Source organism: Triticum dicoccoides, chromosome 1A (genome assembly GCF_002162155.2).
Source record: "Triticum dicoccoides isolate Atlit2015 ecotype Zavitan chromosome 1A, WEW_v2.0, whole genome shotgun sequence".
Taxonomy (NCBI): domain Eukaryota; kingdom Viridiplantae; phylum Streptophyta; class Magnoliopsida; order Poales; family Poaceae; genus Triticum; species Triticum dicoccoides.
The window spans coordinates 325,358,966-325,381,121 of record NC_041380.1 but is presented as its reverse complement, the minus strand read 5'-3'; the positions used below and the strand labels follow the sequence as shown (position 1 = coordinate 325,381,121).

Here is a 22,156-nt window from a genome sequence, read left to right as displayed (position 1 = left end):
CCGGCCGTTGACCTCGCCGCACCCGCCCCCCGTGGATGGCAGCTAGACACCTCCGCCGGCAGCCGCAACTTGGTGATGAAACCGCCGCAATTCCGTCGCTGCCGACCATCGATACATGCAACACTCGTCGCGGTTGCATCTAATCCATGAACGGATGTAGCAAAATTCAAAGACGGTTATAGCAACAAAAAAAAACTGTCGAAACTCGCCGCCGCGCTTGAAGCACCAGGCTTTGTGAATGGATGTAGCAAAACACGTCCAAGTAGTAGCAAAAAACGAGGCTGTTGCAACAAAAATGATGTCCTCGTCATCGCCGGTCACATCTCAGTAGTAAAAAAGCACCATGACCTCATGAATGGATGTAGCAAAACACACAGATGGTAGTAGCAAAAAATTGACACAGTTGTAGTTTTTCTCCCAATGGTTGAAGCTTTCCCCCTCTACAGTAGAAACTTTTCTGTAAACGTTTGAAACTTTTTTCGTTTTGAGCAGTGCCTGGGTGAAATCTTCATCTATCGTTCGGTTGAAACATTTTTCATCGAAGGTTGTAACATTTTCTGTTGACAGTTGTAGCTTTCCTCAATGGCACTGAACGCTTGCAGCTTCTGTATATCCGATTAAAGCTTTTCATCTAGAGTTTGAAGTTTTTTTTAGCGGTTGCAGCACACGGGGGTGTGCGGCGGAATCTGCAGTGATTCGCCTGCAGGTTCGCCGGGATACGTCGCCCCCGGCAGCGGCGGCCATGGGTGCCAGCACCGCAGCATCGTCGTGCACTCCCTAAACAACACTCCCTCGTAGCAAAAAACCGGCGAGCAAAGCGCCACCGTGGTCGCTTCATAGCTACTAGAATAACCGGCGCAAGCTCCGAACATACGTGTGACAACAGCGGCCGTGATGGCCGCGCGGCAGGGGATGGAGCAACCGCTCACGGCCGTGGCCGAGGCCTGCGAGGAGCTGGCGCCTGGGATGGAGGCCGACTGCGGCGAGCTCCACCTTGTGCCCTTCGGCGACACCTGCACGAGATTGGGGAAAAAAGATGAATACGAGCGCGTGCGAGAAGACGACCGGCCGAAGCGTTCGGCCGGCGTGTAGATGCCAAACGTTTTCCCTCTTTTTTACAGGGAAAAAATATCACACCTTCTTTTTTTTTAACACAAACATCACACCTTCTGATCCAAGAGAACATCAGTAGGATCGTAAGAGGTCTAACCAAACACACATTAACGGAGTTAATTGGATCTACTCGGCCCATTCCCAATTACAGAAAGTGTCGTTTTTGCCCAAGGCCTGCCTACCAACCAGACCATGGACCCAATGTGCCCTCTTCCTCAGCACGCTCATGGACTGGATCACTGGACCCGCAAGGAGTTTGACTTTACAAAGGGAAGACTCCGATTCCTCTCCGTCGCCTGACGAGATGGCCGTGCCGGCGCCGGCCAAGGCGGCGCGCGCGCTCGCAGCCACGGCGGCGGCGCTCGTGCTGCTGTGGTGCGTCCACTTCGGCGGCGGCCTCGCCCTCAGCTCCCCCACCAACAAGGGGCTCATCTTTAACGTACGTAAGAACTACCCCCTAGCTTTCCGTTTATGGATCGTGGATGAGGCATTTCATCCTGGGGGAGATGCCCGGTCCTTGGTTAGGTAGGATCTTTAATTGCTGTGAAATTCATGCCCTCGTCTGCGTAGGCACTGCTTGAGCTTGGTTAATGGCACGTGCGTGGCGGTTAATGGTGGTGTCCTTTGCTTTTGGTCGCAAGACTCTAGTGTGCTAGCTGTTGTCGTCTTAGCCTCTTAGGTGGGTCTGATCATGAAACTTGATGATCCAATGCCCGCCCTTTTTTGTCCGCGTGGAAAAGTAAATCGTATGCATCTACTGTTGGAAGGAAGAGCACATGTATAAGGCTCCAGGTTTTTCTTGGAAGATCTTTGCTGAAGGTCATTTTTAAAGTTTAATTCGGTGTAAATGGGATCCTGGCACACAAGTGCATTCTAAGGACGTATGCCCATAAAAGTTGGATTGGGATCGGCAGAATTCCATATTTTGAGCTAAACCAAATACCTAATTGCTGAATGTTTATTTGTATAGTCACCTAATGGCTAATGTTATAAGCTCAGTCTTGTGCTCAAATTCATAATGTTGTTCATGTCAAAATTCATAACGTCATCCGCTCACTACCATGCAGGTTCATCCTGTCCTTATGCTGATCGGATTCATCATCATAGGGAGTGAAGGTTAGGTTCTCTTCTCTTCCTTGATGGTTTTTCCATGATGAGGAGGTTTAAACATGTCTGATCAAGCTACTTGTAGTTTTTCTGCAGCCATAATGAGCTACAAAACATTGCCATGGAGCCATGACACAAATAAGAAGGTCCATTTGATTCTTCATGCCGTTGCGCTTTTCCTGGGATCGTTCGGGATATATGCTGCGTTCAAGTTTCACAATGAAAGTGGAATCGCTAATCTATACAGCTTACACTCCTGGGTTGGACTTGGCACTATCATTTTGTATGGTTTACAGGTAATCCGCATAAGCCATTAGCATTTGGTGATTCCATATTCTGTGAGTCTTGGAATTTGAATAACCGTAGTTATTTGGATTGTTCCAAAAAAAGTTATTTGCATTTATTTGTTGCATCTGTAAATTCTAGTAACACAGAACACAGTAGTGTTAGTTCTAAGGAGTTCTCCACTATGAGCCGGCACCATGGGAGACACCGAATTGCTCAGTGAATTTGAAGCTTTGAAATCTGTGATGCTGTGCTCCATCTGTAGAGGGAATTTTCTTTCCCTAAAAAAGAAGAGAATATTTTCTTTGACGATAACCAAAGCAATAAGCACTAGAACTGAACTCTCACGGTGTTTGACATGATGAAGGATACTTCCCAACTAATGGAGGATCTTAGGGCAATTCATACTAAAATTTCTCAGATGGGTTCTGTTTCTTTAAACCATCTGCTGACAAGGTTAATCCCCATTAGTGACACTGGGGTATCAATTATGCAAGTATATTGTCCTACTTATATCCGTAAGCAAGCTAGGTGTCTTCACACCTATAGATTGGCGATATGTGTTAATTGTGTCAGACGTGATTCACTCTTACAAGATGAGATCATTCTGAAGCATCATAAATTAATTTTTAAACATACACGTCCTCATCTTGATCAAGTCTCCAGTGGTTATTCTTCTTCAGAAACGGTGGTTATGTTTGTGGTATATAATCAAGATAACTGTTTGAAAATAACTAGTTTCAGCTTTGTTTGTGTATTACCTGAAACCTTAATGTTCTGATGCCATCTTTCAGTGGGTATCTGGCTTTCTCACCTTCTTCTTTCCCGGCGCTTCGCCGACACTCCGACGTGCCGTGCTCCCATGGCATGTTCGTGCTGGGCTCGTGGTCTACGTGCTGGCGCTGCTCGCGGCCGAGCTGGGGTTCCTGGAGAAGCTCACTTTCCTTCAGACCGCGGGTCTGGGCAAATACAGCTCGGAAGCCCTGCTGGTAAATTTTACTGCCCTTGTTGTCTTACTACTGGGCGCATCCGTCGTGCTGTATGTCACTGCTCCTGCGCAGAGCGAGCACAGGCTTGGGTATTCATCAGTGCGAAGTCCTGACTCCTGACCCGGCTGCTCGATTTTGTTTCATCATTTGTATATTTGAAGCACAGGCAATAACATTTCATCTTCTTTTACACTGTTTTCTGCAATCTAGTTCCGATTCAGAATTGCAGAATGTAAAATTTTGCCATCTTGTTTACCAGTAGATTTTCTTTAGTTGCTGCAATCTAGTTGAGGTTCAGAACCATGAAATGTGAAATTTTGCCGTCTTGGTGACAAGTAAGATGAGAAATCCTTCTTTGATGCTATCTGTAAAATGACCGCAGAGAATTTCACCCTGAACCGAACCTTTTGCCCAATCAAACAATGTACAAAAGGGTTCAGCTAATTTACAGCTAGGCAAACCTGCTGATTCAGCAAGTGCTGAGTGCTGTCCACAAAATCTACTCATGTACCATCTGGTCAGTGCCTAACCGGTCTGCTCAATTTTGTTCCATCATTTGTATGTTTGTAGTACAGGCAATAACTTTTCCACTTCTTTTGCACTATTTTCGGCAATCTAGATCAGATCCACCGGATGTAACTTTGCTGTCTAGTTTACCAAGAGTTACTTGAGTCCCTGCAATCTAGTTCAGATTCGGGACCAGGGTATTTGAAATTTTACCCTTTTGATGACCAACAGGGACTGTAGATTTGTAGATAGATGTGGGTTGGGTGACAGGATGAGAAGAAGATCCTTCGACGCTCCCTGAGAAGTGACTGCAAAGAAGTTCACCCTGAAGTGAACTGAACCTTTTGTCAAATGGCTCAGCATTTTAAAATTACAAGCAAGGGAAATCTGCCGATTCGGCAAGTGGTGACTACAAAATCTAGTGAACCACTGATGTACCTACTCATGGACCATTTGGTCATTGGCAGCACACGCAACCGGAAGAGCAGAAGATTCTTCGACGCTCTCTGAGAAATGACTGCAAAGAATTTGACCCTGAAGTGAACTGAACCTTTTGCCCAGTCATACAATGTACAAAATGGCTCAGCTAATTACAGCCAGGCAAAATTTGCCGATTCAGCAAGTGCTGAGCACAAAATCAAAATCTGGTCATCTACTGGTAGACCATCTTGGCCATTGGCAACAGAGGCAACCGGACGACGACACCTACGCCGATAAATAGGCAAGAATGACCTCGTCGCCGCCCCTCGAGCTCCACCCAGCTGCATTGGCGATGGCGTTGGCGTTGGCGTCTGCATTGGCCTTCTGCTCAGAGTCCGCCCACGGCGCCGTCCACCGCCTCCTCCCCGCCTCCTCCTTGACGGCGTCGGCCGTGGCCGCCCTCCGAGCCGCCGCCCTCTTCTCAGCGCGCCGCTGGATCACGTACTCCTCCGAAATGTACACGTCCATGGCTGACGGGCGGCACAGCAAAAATGAAAACCTTCACGCGCTACTGATCTCCTCCTGAAGTTCTCTCTTTTTGACGGTGTGTCTTCTCTTGGGGCGTGGAGAAGCTGGAGGCCTGGAGCGGCTCGTGCGACCGGCCGGAATTTATCGGGAGCCGGGAGGTGCTGAACCGGTGGGCACGGCCATAGTTATTAGTTTCTGCCTGCGAAACCACTCGCCGGTGCCGCGCCGTATTCTGCGAGCCATGGCCGCCGGTTTGCAGGCTCGCGGCCGCGCGTGAGAGGACCGTGAACCCAGCGACTGAAAAGTCGTTTTTAAACCTCCTTTGGAAGGGTACTCGTGACACGTGGGAAGGTCATCGGCAAAACTCATGCCATGTTGATTCCTAGCTGCAAGTACGTGGAGCCATCCGCGCATTTCGTAGAGGGAATTCTCGTGCCAAAAACAGTGTGCTGTTCTTAGGGCATGTCTAGTGCCGTAAAACAGACTCGTTGTGCGGCCGCGGACGCGGACACGAGCCGGCCATTCAACCACATGCGTAAAACGTCTGTCCCAAGCCTGGCCCATCTACTACTTCCTCCGTTACTTTTTAGTTTGCATATAAGATTTGGTCAAAGTTAAACTATGTAAAATTTAACTAGCTTTGTAGAAGAAAATATCAATATTCATAGTATGAAATCAATACTATTAGATGCATGATAAAATTAACTTTCACAACATATAACTTTAGTATTGTAGATGTTGATATTTTTTACTATAAAGCTGGTCAAACTTTACAATGCTTGACTTTGACCAAATCTTATATCCAGACTAAAAAGAAATGGAGGGGGTACTAGATACATTTGAAGTGTAAATATTAATCAATAGCAACCGAATAATTTAAAACAAAATAGATGCTGGCCAACTCGCTCCCAGGGAGCTCCCTCGATCAGTTCCTTCGCTGCCCGTTCGATGAGGGTTGACCAGGTCTTTTTTTGCGTCTTGGCCGTCCGATCGCCGCTAGAATTCAACCCTGTCGTTTTTACCGAGCGGTGGATCATCGCGAGGGATGACGTGTGGGCCGGTGCTGCATCCACTTGGATCGAAACGGCTGGGTGTTGCTTCCTCTGGTGCGCGGGCGCGAGCCGGCCGCTCATGCCGCGCTGCGTGCGCGCGAGAAACCCGCGTCGCTGCGCTCTGTATTTTTCTGTTACCCTCTCGCTGGCTGGTGCTACGGCTGCAAGTGGCCCTCGCTGACGCATGGCCCCGCACGTTAGCTTCCTGGTGTCTTTTACCCGTGTGCGCGTTGCCTGTTTCGCCTGCTGACCTTATGATTCGGCCGGCCCGACGCATGGAGAGTGGGCGAGCGGAGTGGGCGAGCGGTCTCGTCTCGCTCGTCTCGTCGAACGACAGCGCCATGCCGCGTCGTTTCCGGGCTGTACTGCCACTTTTTTTATCCCCAGGTCGTCGATCACCCTTTCTGCACCGTCATTGGTCGCTGCTGCTTGGGTCCCGCGTTCGTTGGTCCCGTGCGTCACTGGTCTTGAGTGCTTGCGTGCGTTTGCTTTGACTCGTCGTCGATCTGTGCGTGGCTGGGCGGGATGGGTGGTGGCTCTGCTCAGGTTGGTGGTTCGACTGGATTCGCTCGGGCATTCGTGTGCTCTGCCGCATGCTGCTAATTGTGGGACAGGCGGTGGGACAGGGCCACTGGTCCATTGCTCGTTACGTATACTTGCGCGTGGCCTCCCTGGTTGCCTGTTACTGTTCCCTCCGCGTGGGCGGGGCCAATGAACGTGCGTGCGGTGCAGTGTGGGTACGCGTGACGCCCCGCATGACCGGCGTGTGCGTCGGGGGTGCGCATTCTGGCGGGTGCCCTCCGTGGGGTCGTTGCAGCCTATGACAGTGGGCTCTAGAACCCCTGGGCCCGGCAGGCAGGCCGCGTGTAGATGGATGTGTGGTGGGTTCCCATACGCCTCTGTGAGAATTGCCACTGCCATTGCAGTGGCCGGGGGGCTTTTCTCTCCGGTTTTCCCCTTTCTTCCTTCTATCTCTCATTTTCTCCACGCCGCTTCGTTCGGTCGCTTTCGTCCACGCTTCCAGGCCGCCGTGTCCTCTCCTGTTCGCCTGCCTTCATCCAGTTCGGCCAGCTTACGTTGCAGTTCTCTCCATGGCCGCGCGTTCCTCCATGGGTGGTGTTGGTTGAGGTTCATCTTCTTACCCTTTCCTTGTTCGTTTTTGTCGTTCCTTCTCCTGCTTACTGACCTGCTTTGCTTGTCTTTGCTCCATTGGTGCGCAGTTTGCTGCCGATTTTCCCGTTGGCTCCTGCGTGGGAGCGTGCGCCATTACGTTCTTGCTGTTCAGGTTAGTGCTTGTCTCTTCTGCCTCTGTGTGGACATATGCCTTTGAAGTGTTTGTTGAAATGGTTGGGTGCTGCTCGATAGGATGGTTGCCTGCTACCGTGTGCTCTGCTTTGCCATTTCCCCGTTCCGTGATTTGTGCATGTGCATACTTCATGCTGTTCGTCGGCGGCTAATATGAGTATGGTTTGTGTTTTAGGTTGTTTTCAGGTTGGTCGGCTGTTCGTCCATGTTCGCTTGTTGGCTGCTCTTCCGGTTGTGCTTCATCATTCTGGTAATGTGCTTCTCTTTTGCCTGTTTGTCTCTATTTTTGGATTGTCGAGAGATGCATTGCTTAGTGATAGCCCAAAAGACTAGGTCCGAGAAGATGTCGTGCTTAGTCCATTTTGTTTGCCTGTTGCCTCTGCAGTGGCCCTGAAGGTTTATACTTCTTGTGTTTTTACTTTGCTTGAAAAAACATGGTGGTTGAAATTGATTGATGGTCCTTCGCTTCCTGCATGTATACAGTTTGATTGCTCAGTGATTAAAAGCTGCTATAGATGTAGTGGATGGTGTTTTGTCATGCTAAGTGATGTTGTTTCCTTTGGTTAAAAGAAGAATTATTCTGGTGTCGTTCTGTGGCTCTGCACTTGTTTAGTACCTTTGATAGAATATATATGTGCTCTCTGACTTGGTGTGTTCTAATGGTTCTGTCTGCATTTATTTTGTAGGTTGGAAAGGCTGATCTGTTTTTGAATCTGTGACCTGCTGCTGCTCCTCAAGGTTTGCTCTCCTTTTCCATTGCATGTCAGCTACCTTTGGGTTCCGATGTATTTACTTGTTTGTGCATGTTATCATGGTTGTTGATGTACTGATAATCTCGCTATTCCGGATCTGCTCCGGGGGTCGTGTTATTTTTCAGTTTTTTATAATTTCGTTGCGTGTGAGCAGGATGTGTACTGTTATTTCAACTGTTATACCCATTTTGGAAGCCGTGGTGGCTCGGTGTTCTTTGCCGGCGCTTTTGTATCTGTGTGAGGTCACGGAGGATGGGTCCGTTCTTGGTGGGGTAGAACTGGAGCTTCCAGGGGATAGTTCTGCTCCGGTTCCACGACGATATTTTTTTGGAGCTCAGCCTGGTGTGGTTTTGTCCATGCTTATGAACAGGCTGCCCTCCAGGCTATAAGTTTTTTGTAGCGTCTGTATGGGTTTGTGGTTCGAGACTATAATTATGACTGTATGATGGCCTATAGGAGCTCCCTTCGTTCTTCCATAACGGTTGCAGTCTCTACCATTCGGCGTGTTGGTCACTTGGAGAGAGAGCTATTGCACTTGCGCCGTACGTCTGCAGAGACGAAGATAAATCTAGATGTTGGCCCTGTTCTGGTCCAGTTTGACTGGGGTCTACTGTGCTCTCAGATGCTTTCCTCTCTTCAATCTCTTTAGCTATCTTTTCTGGGCTTCCTATTTGTGCCTGCGTGCCTGCTTTGTATTGAATTGGTTCATTCCTCTGATGCAATAGAGTCCTTGGGCTTTCTATATGGCTCTTACAGTGTTTTCTTTCTGTGTTTTGCAAGGCTGAAAAGAATAGTATTCTTCTTTGAATTCAATGCTCTTCCCACGTGCCCAAATAATAAATATGTTACTTGTTTATTGATTCTTCCTCGGCTGGGTCTTTGGCCTTTGGACCACCCCCTTCTCTTATAGAGAAAAAACTAGCACGGGCTTTAGAGGACCCTGTTCCTTTTGGGCTTCTGGTTCTTCATGGGCTTTTGGGAAGGTATTTCTTGGGCCACGAACTTTAGAGAATCTTGTTCGTTTGGGCTTATAGTTTCCCATGGGCTCTTGGGAATGTGTTTCATGTACTTGCTCTCTCTCTCTCTCTCTTGTTTTTTCGCCGCTGGATTTGTTTGATTGCCTTTTCCTTCTGCCTGTGTATTTTTAAAAAGGCTTATAGTTTACTTTTGGGATGCATCTCCCTTTCATTTAAAAAAAGTAGTTCCATGCCCTTTATAGAGCCTTATCTTTTGAATTCTGTTCCTGGGTCTAGGTGTATGCCTTTTTGCTGTTTAATGCGCCTGATTAGATTACCTTTCTTTGTGTTACGTTCCTGTTGCAGTGTGTTGTGGTTGTTCTGTTCTTCATGTCGTTCCTGTGAGTCATACCTCAGCACCATTCTGTTCGTCGTAAGGCCAGTTCAAGCACCAGTCAACCACCTCCCCGACGTGTTGTTCGACAAAGGCTGTCTTTCTGTGACTCACTGTTGCCCTACATATCCTCAGGCCTACCTAAAAGAGAATGTACGGGGTGCCCTTTTAAAATAAGTCATTTTCCTTTATAGGTGTGCCTCCTGCACTCTCTCGATTCCTCTTCATACCTGTGACAGGCCCTTTGTTTTTTTAGATGATGGTTTCTTCCCCGTTCTTAGTCCAGAAATTACGTCCCGTAATAGAAAGAGATGCAGGGTGGTTGTTGATAGACTTAGGGGGAAGGGGCCTGCCATTGGATCACCCTTAAGTGCTGACTGGGTTGGATTCACGGCTGAGGAGTCTGAGATGCTGAAAGGTATGTTGAGTGCCGATATGCCTAGAAACTATTGTATGATGCATTGCTGATTTACCATTGTTACCGAGTCAAGATAAATTTGCAGCTGGGTACCGAAAGAGATCTTTCTACGGTGGCCCAGACTACAAATGTACCAACTGTGGTGCAGTCTTCTGGTTCGAGGAGAGGGTGAGATCGGAATCCGCTATTACGCTAAGGCGGGTGGTTTACAACAAATGTTGCAAGGGCAGTAAGGTGTATATTACACCTTTTAAAAAGCCACCCTTGTTTCTCTCTGAGTTGCTGAGATACAATGGTCCCTCGCGTAGCAGAGAGTTTATAAAAAAAATTCATCAGTACAACTGCCTCTTTGCATTTACTTCCATGGGAACTACTGTTGACCGTTCTATAAATGATGGTAATGGTCCAAACATATACAAAATAAACGGGCAGGTTTGTCATCGAATGGGATCTCTTATGCCTAAGGAAGGAAATACCCCTAAGTATGCCGAACTCTATATATATGATACCCAGAATGAGGTGCAAAACAGGATTCAGGCTTTAGAAAAGGGTGAAAAGAGTGATGGTGGTTTAGATGAATCTATTGTTGAAGGCTTGATGCATATGCTTGATACACACAATTCTTATGTCAAAACGTTTAGATCAGCTAGAGAAATACTAGCAGCCAATAAGCATGCCGAGATAGCCATTCATTTAGTTGCCCCTGGAGAATCTGATGGCCCACAGTTTAGCCTTCCTACAACTGATGAGCTAGCATCTTTAATGTTTGGTGAGTTCACGGTGGAGGCTTCTTGCCGTGACATAATAATACACGGTAGAGATGACAATCTGCAGCAAATATCTTCTTTGCAAACTTCATATATGCCTTTGCAGTATCCTCTTCTCTTCCCCTATGCAGAACGTGGGTTTCGGCTCGGGCTTAAATATATTGGTTTAGACCCTTTAGATATTAGCAAAAGAACCAGGCTCACTATGTAGGACTATTATTCCTATTGTCTCCACTATAGACCAGAGAAGCATAATCCATACCTTTGTTGTGGTTTGCTTTCCTCACAGGCCATTGTAGATGCACATGCTTGCATAGACGAGTGGAGGCTGCATTTCATCATGAAGGCCAATAATGATCTTAGAGCAGAGAACTTGCAAGGAGTCACTGATGCTGTTGGAAAAGGGCAGACATATGCAAGTTCTATTGGCAAAAAAACATACTTCCATCCTCTTTTACCGGTGGCCGTCGTTATATGATTGAGAACTTCCAAGATGCAGTAGCTATTTCATGTGTCTTTGGCCCACCAGACCTTTTCACCACCTTTACCTATAATCCCAAGTGGCCTGAGATAACAGAAGCCCTGTGTTCTGAGCCTGGTCAGATGCCTTCAGACAGGGTGGACCTTCCGGTCAGGATTTATCACATGAAGCTCAATGACTATATTCATGATATTAAGAGTGGGGAGGCCTTTGGTCCTGTCATAGCGGGTAAAACGTGCTTTCTGATTCCTCTCATCTCTTTTTTCTGTTCTTTTCCACCTCAGCTTGTGATTGTTTTTTATCCATTTATTCACAGTACTGCACACTGTGGAGTTCCAAAAAAGAGGGCTTCCTCATGCCCATATCCTGATCTGGCTTGATAGGAAAAAAATGGGAGGTTAGTCCTACTTTAATTGACTCTTTTATATCGGCTTCCATCCCTGATCCTGTTGCGGATCCTGTTGGATACGTTCTTGTTTCTGAACACATGATGCACGGCCCTTGCGGGGAAGATGGTGTTAAATGTCCTTGCATGAAAGATGGATTGTGTTCAAAAAAAATTCCTAAGTCATTTCAGCTTGAGACCTCTCTAGATGATAGTGGATTCCCTGTGTATAGTCGCCCAGACAACGGCCGTTTATAATGAAAAAGGCCAGACTTGATAATAGGCATGTTGTTCCTTATAATCTGCTCATGCTAAAAAAATACCAAGCGCATATTAACGTTGAGTGGTGCAATAAAACCCATGTCATCAAGTATCTTTATAAGTATGTTACAAAGGGTCCTGATTTTTCAAAAACTTTGTTTGAAAGCATCAAAAACAAGCATGGTATTGAGATTGATGAGATCATGGAATATAGACAATGCCGTTACAAATGTGATAAAGATGGTTGCTGGAGGATATATGGCTTTGATATACACAGTAAGATGCCTTATGTTGAAAGATTGCATGTTCATTTATTAAATAAACACACGGTGCGTTTCAATGTTAAAGCAAACCTGAAGTCAGTTGCTGACGATGAGTGGCTACAGAGAACAATGTTAACCGAGTGGTTTGTAGCTAATAGATGCCATGCAAATGCTAGGTCTCTTACTTATTGTGACTTCCCAACCAAATGGACTTGGCTAGCAAGCAAAAAACAATGGATTCCTAAGACCTCAAGTTATAGGATTGGTAGAATTTATTCTGTTCACCCTACAACTGGAGAAATTTTCTATCTTAGAATGCTCTTGATGGTTGTCAAAGGTGCCATGTCTTATACGAATGTTAGAACTTATAATGGGATTGTGTATGAAACCTTTAAGGAGGCATGTGTTGCTAGGGGCTTACTTGGAGATGATCTTGAATGGTATAATGCGTTTGATGAGGCTTTGACCTGGGGTATGGGAGATCAGCTGCGCAGGCTTTTTGTTACAATCCTTGTTCATTGTGGTGTTAACGATGAAATGCTTTCTTCAAAAAATATTGGTCACAGTTAGGTGAGGATATTAAGTACAATATCAAGTGGTCTTTTCGTGATGATAATCATGTTATACCTCCTGATGAGCTGAGAGACATCTTGCTTGATAAGTTGACAGTTCTATTAGTAAAAATGGCCCTAATATTCTAGACCACAGGCTACCATTAAAGACTACATATGATGATAACTTTGATGACAATGGCATGATAACTGATGAACTATCTGCTGATCCTAAAAGTGAACTACTAAAGGCAGGAACCATGTACAGCCAATTAAATCCAGATCAACTCCTAGCTTATAAGAATATTATCGACCGAGTTGTGTCTGGAAAACCTGGCTTCTTCTTTGTTTCTGGATATGGTGGAACTGGGAAAACTTTTCTCTGGAGTTCCATAATTGCTTATCTTAGAGGTAAAGAAAGGATTGTTCTCACAGTTGCTCTTCTGGGGTTGCAGCACTTCTTTTACCTGGAGGTAGGACTGCTCATTCTAGGTTTAAAATACCAATCAGTCTAGATGACAATGGAACATGTGATATAAAAATATCTAGCAAATTAGTAGGGATGATCGAATCAACCTCCCTAATAATATGGGATGGGGCTTTAATGACACATCGTAGATGTTTTGAGGCTTTGGATCATAGCTTACGTGATATTCTGTCTGCCGACGATCCTTCTATAGCTGACATGCCTTTTGGTGGTAAGGTTATGGTTCTGGGTGGCGATTTGAGACATATTTTACTAGTCATTGAGGGTGGGACTCGCTCACAGGTTATAAATGCTGCTATAACAAATTCACCACTATGGTGTTTTATAGAAGTTCTACATCTTAATGTGAACATGCGTTTGGCTGTGCAAACAATAGATCTTGTTTTACAAGCTGTGATAGCTTCTTTTGCTGGTTGGATCTTGAGTATTGGTGATGGTACAATGCCTTGTGTTACTAGACAAGGGGAGTGTGAGCCAAGTTGGGTAACAATTCCTGATGATATGTTGATCCATTCTGAGGAAAATAGAATAGGCGCTATTGTTAATGCTGTATATACAAACTTTGCTAAAAATTGTTCTAATCGAAAGTACTTGTGCCAAAGGGCTATCTTAACAACAACAAATGATCTAGCTCAAGAAGTTAATGACCATGTGCTAGCCTTAATGCCTTCTGCTGAGAGAGAGAGAGAGAGTACTTAAGCTATGATTCTATAGGAAATGCTGCTGACTCAATGCGTAATATGGATGTGTTTTATCCCATCGAGTACCTCAATACAATTAAAATTAACAACTTCCCACAGCACAAGTTGCTATTGAGAAAAGGCATGCCGATTATGCTCCTTAGAAATTTGAGTCAGGCAACTGGTCTTTGTAATGGCACTCGTCTTGTTGTCTCTAAACTTGGTGAGAAAGTCATTGAGGCTATTATCATGACTGGTTCTAATATTGGGGATATTGTGTACATTCCAAGGATTTGCCTCACTGCCAAGGATCCTAAATGGCCATTTACTTTACATCGTCGCCAGTTTCCAGTGAGGGTTTGTTATGCCATGACTATCAATAAGAGCCAGGGACAGACTCTCTCAGTTGTTGGATTATACCTGAAAAGCCCTGTTTTCACTCATGGCCAGCTTTACATGGCGGTTTCACGTGTGACTTCCAAGAAAAACTTGAAAATTCTTATCGAGAACGAAGGTGGCACACTTGGATCTCAGACTAGAAACATAGTTTTCTCTAAGATCTTTGAGTCTTTGGAATAGTACCTACGTCGTGCTTTATTTTGCGAGCTGCTGTTGGTCTCACTACTACTTGCTGCCTCTTAGTCTCTATTATTGTATGCTTCCTAATTTGGTGAAATATTTCGATTATCTGCTCCCTTTTCAATAAGATTTGAGGCTATAAATGTTGTTTTATCTGTTGCTTCTCATTACCTAAGATAGCGAATACTGTTCTTTTCTGTGCATCTATGTACATGTTAAAGGTATTTTGGTAGTTCGCTTAGTATGTCTGTTCACTTGACTTCGATTAGGTATGCTATCATATTGCAAAACCTAATATGTTGCTTCTTTGTGTATTTTTACCTTCCTAAGCAAAAGTATCTTTATGTTTCCAGATGGCGCATCAGATGCTCTCTGAGATACACAAGCACAACAGGAAGTGGGTTGTCTCTGTCCTTGTCTCGCGCCTATGGTTTTATCGTGGGGGGACTGAAAATGGGCCTATCCAGCACATGGACTTAGTTGTTCTTGATAGCCAGGTTTGTCTTTACATAGCTAGCTCAACGCCAACTATCCATATTTGGCCTAGGATACCTTTCTGATTGCTGTTTTTGTTGGCAGGGCAACCATATGTATGTGTAGATACCTCCTCAGTGAGCAGAAGAACTGAAGAATGAGCTGTAGGAAGGAAAGGTCTACATGATGAGCAGCTTCAACTGCGTTGAAGCAAAGAAAACTTATAGACCTGTTGAGAGTCGCTTCATGATTCAGTTCACCAGGTTTAGCAATGTTGTTTTACGCCTGGGCTTGGAAGCAGATTACCCGTTCTGCACCTACAATTTGATCGCATTTCAGGACATCCCCAGGCCATGTGGGCCACCGCCTCGTTTCCTTGGTAAGTTGTGTCACCGCACGCCTAAGTACATTAAAAACCACTTGTCAAATATCTGGAGTCTGATGCTCTTGCAAATTCTATGGTTTTGAAGATGTCATTGGAAGAATAACTGCTGTTTATGATGTGGTCACTATCCAATCAATGCATCAGCCAGAGCCATCAAACACAAGGACAATAATCCTAACCGACTTACAATAAGTGTCATTTGCTTATTGTTATGCATGCACCATTCTAGGCCGCCTGCTCGTTCGTTTGTTTACCGATCTGTTCGTCATATGAAACCTATAGGGGCAAGGAGCTAAGGCTGGTCCTCTGGGGTGATCGAGCGATTGAATTTGAAGAAGAAGCAGTGCGGGCAAGAGATGAAAAGGAAGCTGTGATTGCAATTTTCGTAGGAACACTACCTAAAATAAATCAAGGTGGTCAACCTATTGCATCTTATACATTTATGCATTATGTATTGTACAACCTTTTCATCCTATGTTCAATGCAGCCTCTTACCCCTCTATATTGTTCAATAACTATGCAGGTGTTCAAGGACTTAGTGGTAGTTCTGCTTGCCGTTGGTACATTGACGAGGATCTCCCAGTGATAAATGACTTCCGCAACAGGTGATTTCTATATGCCTTCTAATTGGCTTCTCTTGCTTTAACCATGAATATGAAGACAATGTTGTTTTCTTTGTCACGCTGCTAACTATCTCCCCTGTTGCGTATTAAAATAGGTTGGGGACTAATTTCAAACCCATTGATAACGATGCTGCTTTGACCGAGGGTGCATTTACTACTCGTATCTACGCTGATCCTATTGAAAAGACCGTGTCAGAGCTCCTCCGCCTGAACCCTTATGAAAATGAGGTATCCTCGCTGTCTTTTCCTCTATATGTTGTTCCCACTTTTCCTGGTCATGTGCTCAACTGCAAGTTATGTTACTTCGACAGGAAAAATGGTTCATATGTACCGTTACTGTCCAGAGGCTCAATCCTGATCAGCGCTGGTGGTTCTTCTCTTGCTCCTCTTGCAACAAGACCTCTACAATAGTCACATCGAACTACCGATGCACCAATCCTAACTGCTCATCCATAGCAGCACAGGAAACGTATGTGCCTTCCTAGACCTTTGTCTCCTGTTTCTTTTGTTTTGTGTTGTTTGTTTCCTCAGTCTTCCTGCCTGATTTATTTAGAAATGCCTCTTCTATGTTTTATTAGTCCATTACTACAATCCTCATTCTATTTGTGCCATGTGCAGGTACTGTATTTCGGTATTTGCGAGTGATGACGTGGGTGAGGCTGAGTTCACCATGTTTGATAAAGTTGGAAAAGCAGCTGTTGGAAACCACTCCTCAATTTACTGAAGTTTAGAAACCCAGGACTTCCAACCATACAAGAGATAGCTCATGTACCGATGGTTGATAGGATTGCTCCACCAGAGGTTACCCAGATTATTGGGCAGAAGTATAAACTTCTTGTGTCCATTGCAAAGAGAAGCTTTGCAACCACAAGCACACAGTTATCATTTGAAGTTGTGAAAATTATGGAAACCTACAAGCCTGAGTTAAGCGCATCTACCTCTGACTGTGTCCCTGGATCATCTGGAGCATCATCCTCTGCTTCCCTCACTGACAGTCCAGTACCATCTGAGATGTTTATACCCAGTACCCCAAGCATTAAGAAAGCCCAGCCTGGCAGCTCCTCAGGGAGCCCTGCTATAACTTTTCCATCACCTACAAGCGCGATGTGTTGTTTTCTTAGTCTACCATATCTCAGTCGATTTATTCAATCAAGATGCCTGCAAACTAATTCAGTTCTTCTCATTTCTTTTTTACACTTAGACGCAGACACCAACTTCAAAGCTCAGTGTTGGTCTCCTTTCATCTGCATCTCTAGGGTATGCCTCTTTAGAAAGGACTACTGCAGTATTTTCTAATACTTGCTTGCTCTTATGATCGTATTTTCTTTTCTAGCAAATCACCATGCCCACCTAGCAGGACCAGACATGCTTTATTTATCGGCAATGACAAGAAGCTCCCTCTGGCAGAGGATCCTCCAAAGAAGTGTGACGAAATAGCCGCGTTAAATATTTCTCTGCTCCGCCTGAGATACCTGTTAACACACATGTGCTAACTAATGCATAATACTATAAATGCACACATATACGTTTAGTAAATGAGCAGCATGGTCACGTGCTGATACACAGGTGTCAAGGCAAAATCTTACTATTGTATAGCCTAATAACCATCCAATATCAATATGCTATGTCTCTCTATTATCAAGCTTATATATATGTTGGGTGCTCCAGGAGAACGATGATGAAAAGGCTGAAGATCCTTCTGGTGCTGCTAATGCAAAAGATAACAAGAGTCCACTTCAGAAAAACAAGAAGTAAGTACTGCTTCTTACATTCCACCAATATAGCCGGTTTCCAAACCTGTGTATAGCATTCCGCTTATTTATTTTTGACTAACACACCTTGAAATAAAGGAACCCCGTTGCTGGAAAAGGAGCTGGAGGAGGGAAGAAAACAAAGCAGTAGTGACTCCTTTGCCCTGCCTATGCAACCTTAAAATATCTATAGGTACACCACAATTTCCCTATATACTACTATTCTTGGACTTGTTTTGCCATTCTCATACTTGGAACTAGTTTATGAAACTTTGCGTTCTACTGTAGGTTATCTATCCTATGTACATTAGCTTCTCCTCAGCAAGATCGAAGGAGAAATATGGCGGTTTATGCATCTAGCTTCGCTCTCGACAACGCTCCATCACAATGTTCTTTGACCAGCTACAAGTAGAGTCCGTTGCCGTGTATGCTTCTTGCATAGACCTTGGTGTGGTTGTATGCTTCTTACGAAGCATGTTTAAAACCCCTCTATTTATATGTCAGTGTGGTAAAAAGTCTTTGGCTGCTCAAGTAGCAGTGTCAAAGCACGGCAAAAAAAAACTCCTCTATATAATCAAGTGAACTCTAGCCTGTTATGTGTGTGCTGTTCGATTATCATTTGCCTTTTTATGCATGATATGCTGCCCCATAGTCTGCAGATGATTTATTCTTTTCATAGATGATTTTGTCTCCCCTCTGTTTTAGACTCTGGTCATCTCCTCCTTTTTTCATAGCCTTTAAGGCTCTGGCCCATTCCTGTTTTTACTTCGGCCCAGTAGGCCCGTTCTTGGCCGTGCCTCATATCCAGACAGGTTGTGTGGCTGAGGACTGGCCTATGTGCTGTCCCCCATAACCTGCACGCTCTCTTACTCCACCCCACCAATCCCGCCGTCACACTCTCCGCGCATCCATTTCTAGGGTTTGTTCCCTCGCTACATCTTGGTGCCCTGGGCTTATGGCATCTTCTTCAACCGATGAAGTTGCATCCTATATTGTTGTTTCAGTTCAAGGTAGATTCCATTCTTTCCCTGTTCCTCTAAGCTGAGCCGATGTCCCTGTATTCTTAGATCCAGTCGTCCTTTCTCAGCGCCTAAGCTGGCGGATAGCCTAAACTATTTTATAATCTTGCTAGGTATTTCGTCCTTGTCTGTCTGTTCCAGAAGAAATATTACAAGAGCTTTTCTTTCTTATGGTGAAACAAAATGCCTAGAGATCCGGACACACTACCATTTCCAAATCATTTTCTCTCCTGATAGTAGAACTGCACGAAGGCACTTTGATAATGCATTGGCCAAAGCTTTTTAGCTTGAATGCGATGAAATTGTTACCATTGATACTCCTGACCAGGAGTTCTTAATTAGCATCCCAAACAAGCAGCAGAACAGACAAGCAGTCGAGTTCCTTCAGTCCGAACAGAGGCTTAACCTGGGTAATATATACTTTACCACCCTCTGTGCAGATGAAAACCCAACATTTTGTGGCACACCAGGCTATGATTTCAATGATAACCATGCCGAATCCCAGGTTTTAGTTGAAATAACAAACCTCCCACTGCATCTTTGGACATTCAAGATAGTGGATTTTATGCTGCATCCATATTGTGTCATCTCTGAGCTTTACCCTGACACAATCACCTACAATGATCTTCTCGCGTTCCGGTGCATCTGTTGGACAGACGTGCCAGAAAATGTGCCATTGCGAATGAATATCAAGATCAGACGTAGGTTTAGGGATCCAGCAAACACAACAATAGGGATCCACCTAGACATGTTCACTGTGCTTATTAGTGTGCTTAACAACCCTTTCAGCAAGATAATGAGGCCCATTGAGCCATTATCACCTGTGCCAAATGCTCGGGACATCACCGTCGATGCTGCTGCCCCACACTGTTTTCTTCAAGACGCCGAGGTCGACCCCGATAGATTCCAGGAGCTATCACATTCTATAATCCTCAAACGAGAAGATGGTGTTGAACCCATAGACACAAATGAAATATTTTCTGCGATCATTCGATATGTACCAGCGTCAAGATACGTCATGGTGAAGCCAATTAGCTTTGATGCTTTCCTTGTATACTATCAAGGGGGTGTTCAGTATGCTACATTTGCAGCATTCAGATCAACTATTCTGGCAAGGGGACACATTGAGCTAGGCGGCCACATCTTCAAGGTTATTCCTTGGTGTTCTTCTTATGGTGGCCAGCAAATTTCACTTACCCGATTTATTCGTGTGAGTATAAGTGAACTTCCGGCTGGAATCCTCCGACACGAAATAGCAAGCCAGCTGTTGAGCCCGTTTGTCTTAGTTGAAGAGAATGGTTTGCCTGGACAGGGCTTCATAAATACACATATATATGACTGTTTTGGCTGGGTTGACAGTGTGATTGATATCCCAGATTATATTACCATCTACATAACACCACGTGGATGCGAATCAGACTATATGCATACATGACATCATTACATGCCGCGGTACACGCGAAAGGCAAAGATAACGGTTCGATCTCCAACAATGCTGGAAAACTAAGGTATACTATATGTGTGGGTCAATTTATGTACACATACTGACAAGGTCCTATGATATAACAATTAACTTATTTCTTCATTTCCCACGGGAATATTGCTGTGATGAAGCCTACAAAAGTTGATGTATTCTGCTCTCTGAGCAAGATGCTATACATCAAATAGGGGAGAAGATCGAAAACTTCAACTACCTATTACAAATGTATTATTAGCAACCAACCTTACTATGCCACCAGTGTATTTTTATTTTCAAACTGTAACGCCAGTTTAAGACCTGTATTACCTGCTTCTCTTTTCTATTACCTGCGATCAACAATTACAGTGGCCCTCTGTGTACCTTTCTATTCACATTTTTCCTTTCCAACTACTACTATGGAGGCCCTTGAAAGTTGTGGTGTATGGGCACAGAGACAATAGCCTAGCCAAAAGGCCCATAGACATATCATATATTGCTATGAAGGCAGCCAGATGAAACCCTAGATCGGCAGAGTGTTCTCTCCTACACGTTCAGTGCCTCGCTCCCAAACAATGACCACACCGGCCCGAGCACAATCAATATTGCTAACCGCTATTTGTCCATGTGTTTCAGTGTCTGGATTCCCGGAGAACTCCTCAGCAGGACCACAGGTAACTACCCTTACAATTCAGTGATGTAGCCGCAGATCTATGTGCCCTGTTTTTTATTAAAGTTGCAGCTGTGGTCGGCGCTTAATCTATCTACCTGATTTCACAGGAGATGCCACTGGATGCAGAGGAGATACATGCCAGGTTTTCTCCGGATGAAGAATACTCCAACAATAACCAATTTGAAGGCCAGCTGCTTGAGGTGGCTTTCTTTCAGAAAAATAAAAAAGCATTCCTTTGACCAGAATGATTTTCCTTGGTATGCACTGAAGCTGTTCCGATTTTTGATGCAGGAGGAGATGCCAGGCATGGAAGAGGCCTACACTCAGTATGAGAATTCGTAGCCCCGCTGTGAGGTTGGTGGTTATATAGTAGAAAACAACTGATACTTTAGTTATCTATTGTGGATACTTTTTCTATGCCTATTTCCTCTCAGCAAGATTCGTAGTTTAAGCTTCGTGGGCTTATTATGAAAACTATTTCTTAATGTCATGAAGTTTTAAGCAGGCAAAAAGATATGCCTGTACTGACACCACTCAACAAGGGAAATTTTGAACCACAAAAACCAATGCTAGCATGGTCATCTAAAAAGAATACACCAAATACTTCCATACAAGCACACCCAAAGTCTTTTTGTTTCATATAGGCACATTACTAGAGAGCTTCCTGCATTGTTTCAGTGTTGGCTGTGTGTCTTTTTGTTTTATACAGGCGCAATACTCCTGTTTATACATTGCATCCAGGATTCAATTCACACTTGTGATAGTCATTAGTTCATACTTGTGATTATTAGAACCTCGATGCATAGCTTATGCTTATACAAGTGATCATATACAAACTTACCTTGATCAACATCTTGTGCATAAAGTTGTCCAGAATAAATTAGTTATCTTCATTCCAGCTGTTACCATAGCAAAAACTAATATGGTGTTAGTTCTGCTTGGGTTATTCAAAGTACACTTTCCTTCTAAAAGCTTTTATTTGCCGACATATGATTCATGCCCTCGCGCCTAATGACATCTGTTTAAAATCATAGGCCATACCACCGATGATCAAAATCCCTTACAGGATGATGCTAGATGTTCTTTTACAGACTTTAGAACTTCCAGCAGCTGAATATCGAAGCAAAGCATGTGATGGCGGTAGAGTATGTGTCACTGTTTTTTTCCATACACCCACATCATATGTTGAAGATCATGGCAGCCGTATGGCTATTCCCGGGGTACAGTGTATCGATCATGCAATGTTAGAGGACACAGCTGCCATCGAAGCAATTGGATACATAAAATGCATGGTTAAGACGGAACTAAGAGACTACAATTACAACACCATGAAGAAACTGTATGAGGAAAATCAGTCTCTAAAGCATGAGCTAGAAGTGGCGAAGTATAACAAGCAGAAAACAAAGGCGAAGACCAGAACCATCAAGAACAAATTAATGATGGCTAGGTATAAGAACAAGAAAAATGCTATGGGCTGGTTTGTTCTTACAAGATA

The 22,156-nt window shown here is 44.5% G+C and overlaps 1 protein-coding gene across 1 annotated transcript; it reads left to right on the top strand.

Annotated features, from left to right (window-relative positions):
• Positions 1-1,325: 1,325 nt before the first annotated feature.
• Positions 1,326-3,858, top strand: LOC119271077 (probable ascorbate-specific transmembrane electron transporter 1). Its single transcript, XM_037553040.1, has 4 exons — positions 1,326-1,552; positions 2,181-2,229; positions 2,317-2,516; positions 3,300-3,858. Exons 1-4 carry the CDS (start codon positions 1,340-1,342, stop codon positions 3,612-3,614), a joined length of 777 nt encoding a protein of 258 aa, XP_037408937.1. The 5' UTR covers positions 1,326-1,339; the 3' UTR covers positions 3,615-3,858.
• Positions 3,859-22,156: the final 18,298 nt, after the last annotated feature.

Bases quoted from the DNA above. Each gene is read 5' to 3' on its own strand.
- LOC119271077 (XM_037553040.1), top strand. From the start codon at position 1,340: ATGGACTGGATCACTGGACCCGCAAGGAGTTTGACTTTACAAAGGGAA. The intron at 1,553-2,180 runs GTACGTAAGAAC...ACTACCATGCAG, and splicing joins ACAAGGGGCTCATCTTTAAC to GTTCATCCTGTCCTTATGCT. The intron at 2,517-3,299 runs GTAATCCGCATA...GCCATCTTTCAG, and splicing joins TCATTTTGTATGGTTTACAG to TGGGTATCTGGCTTTCTCAC.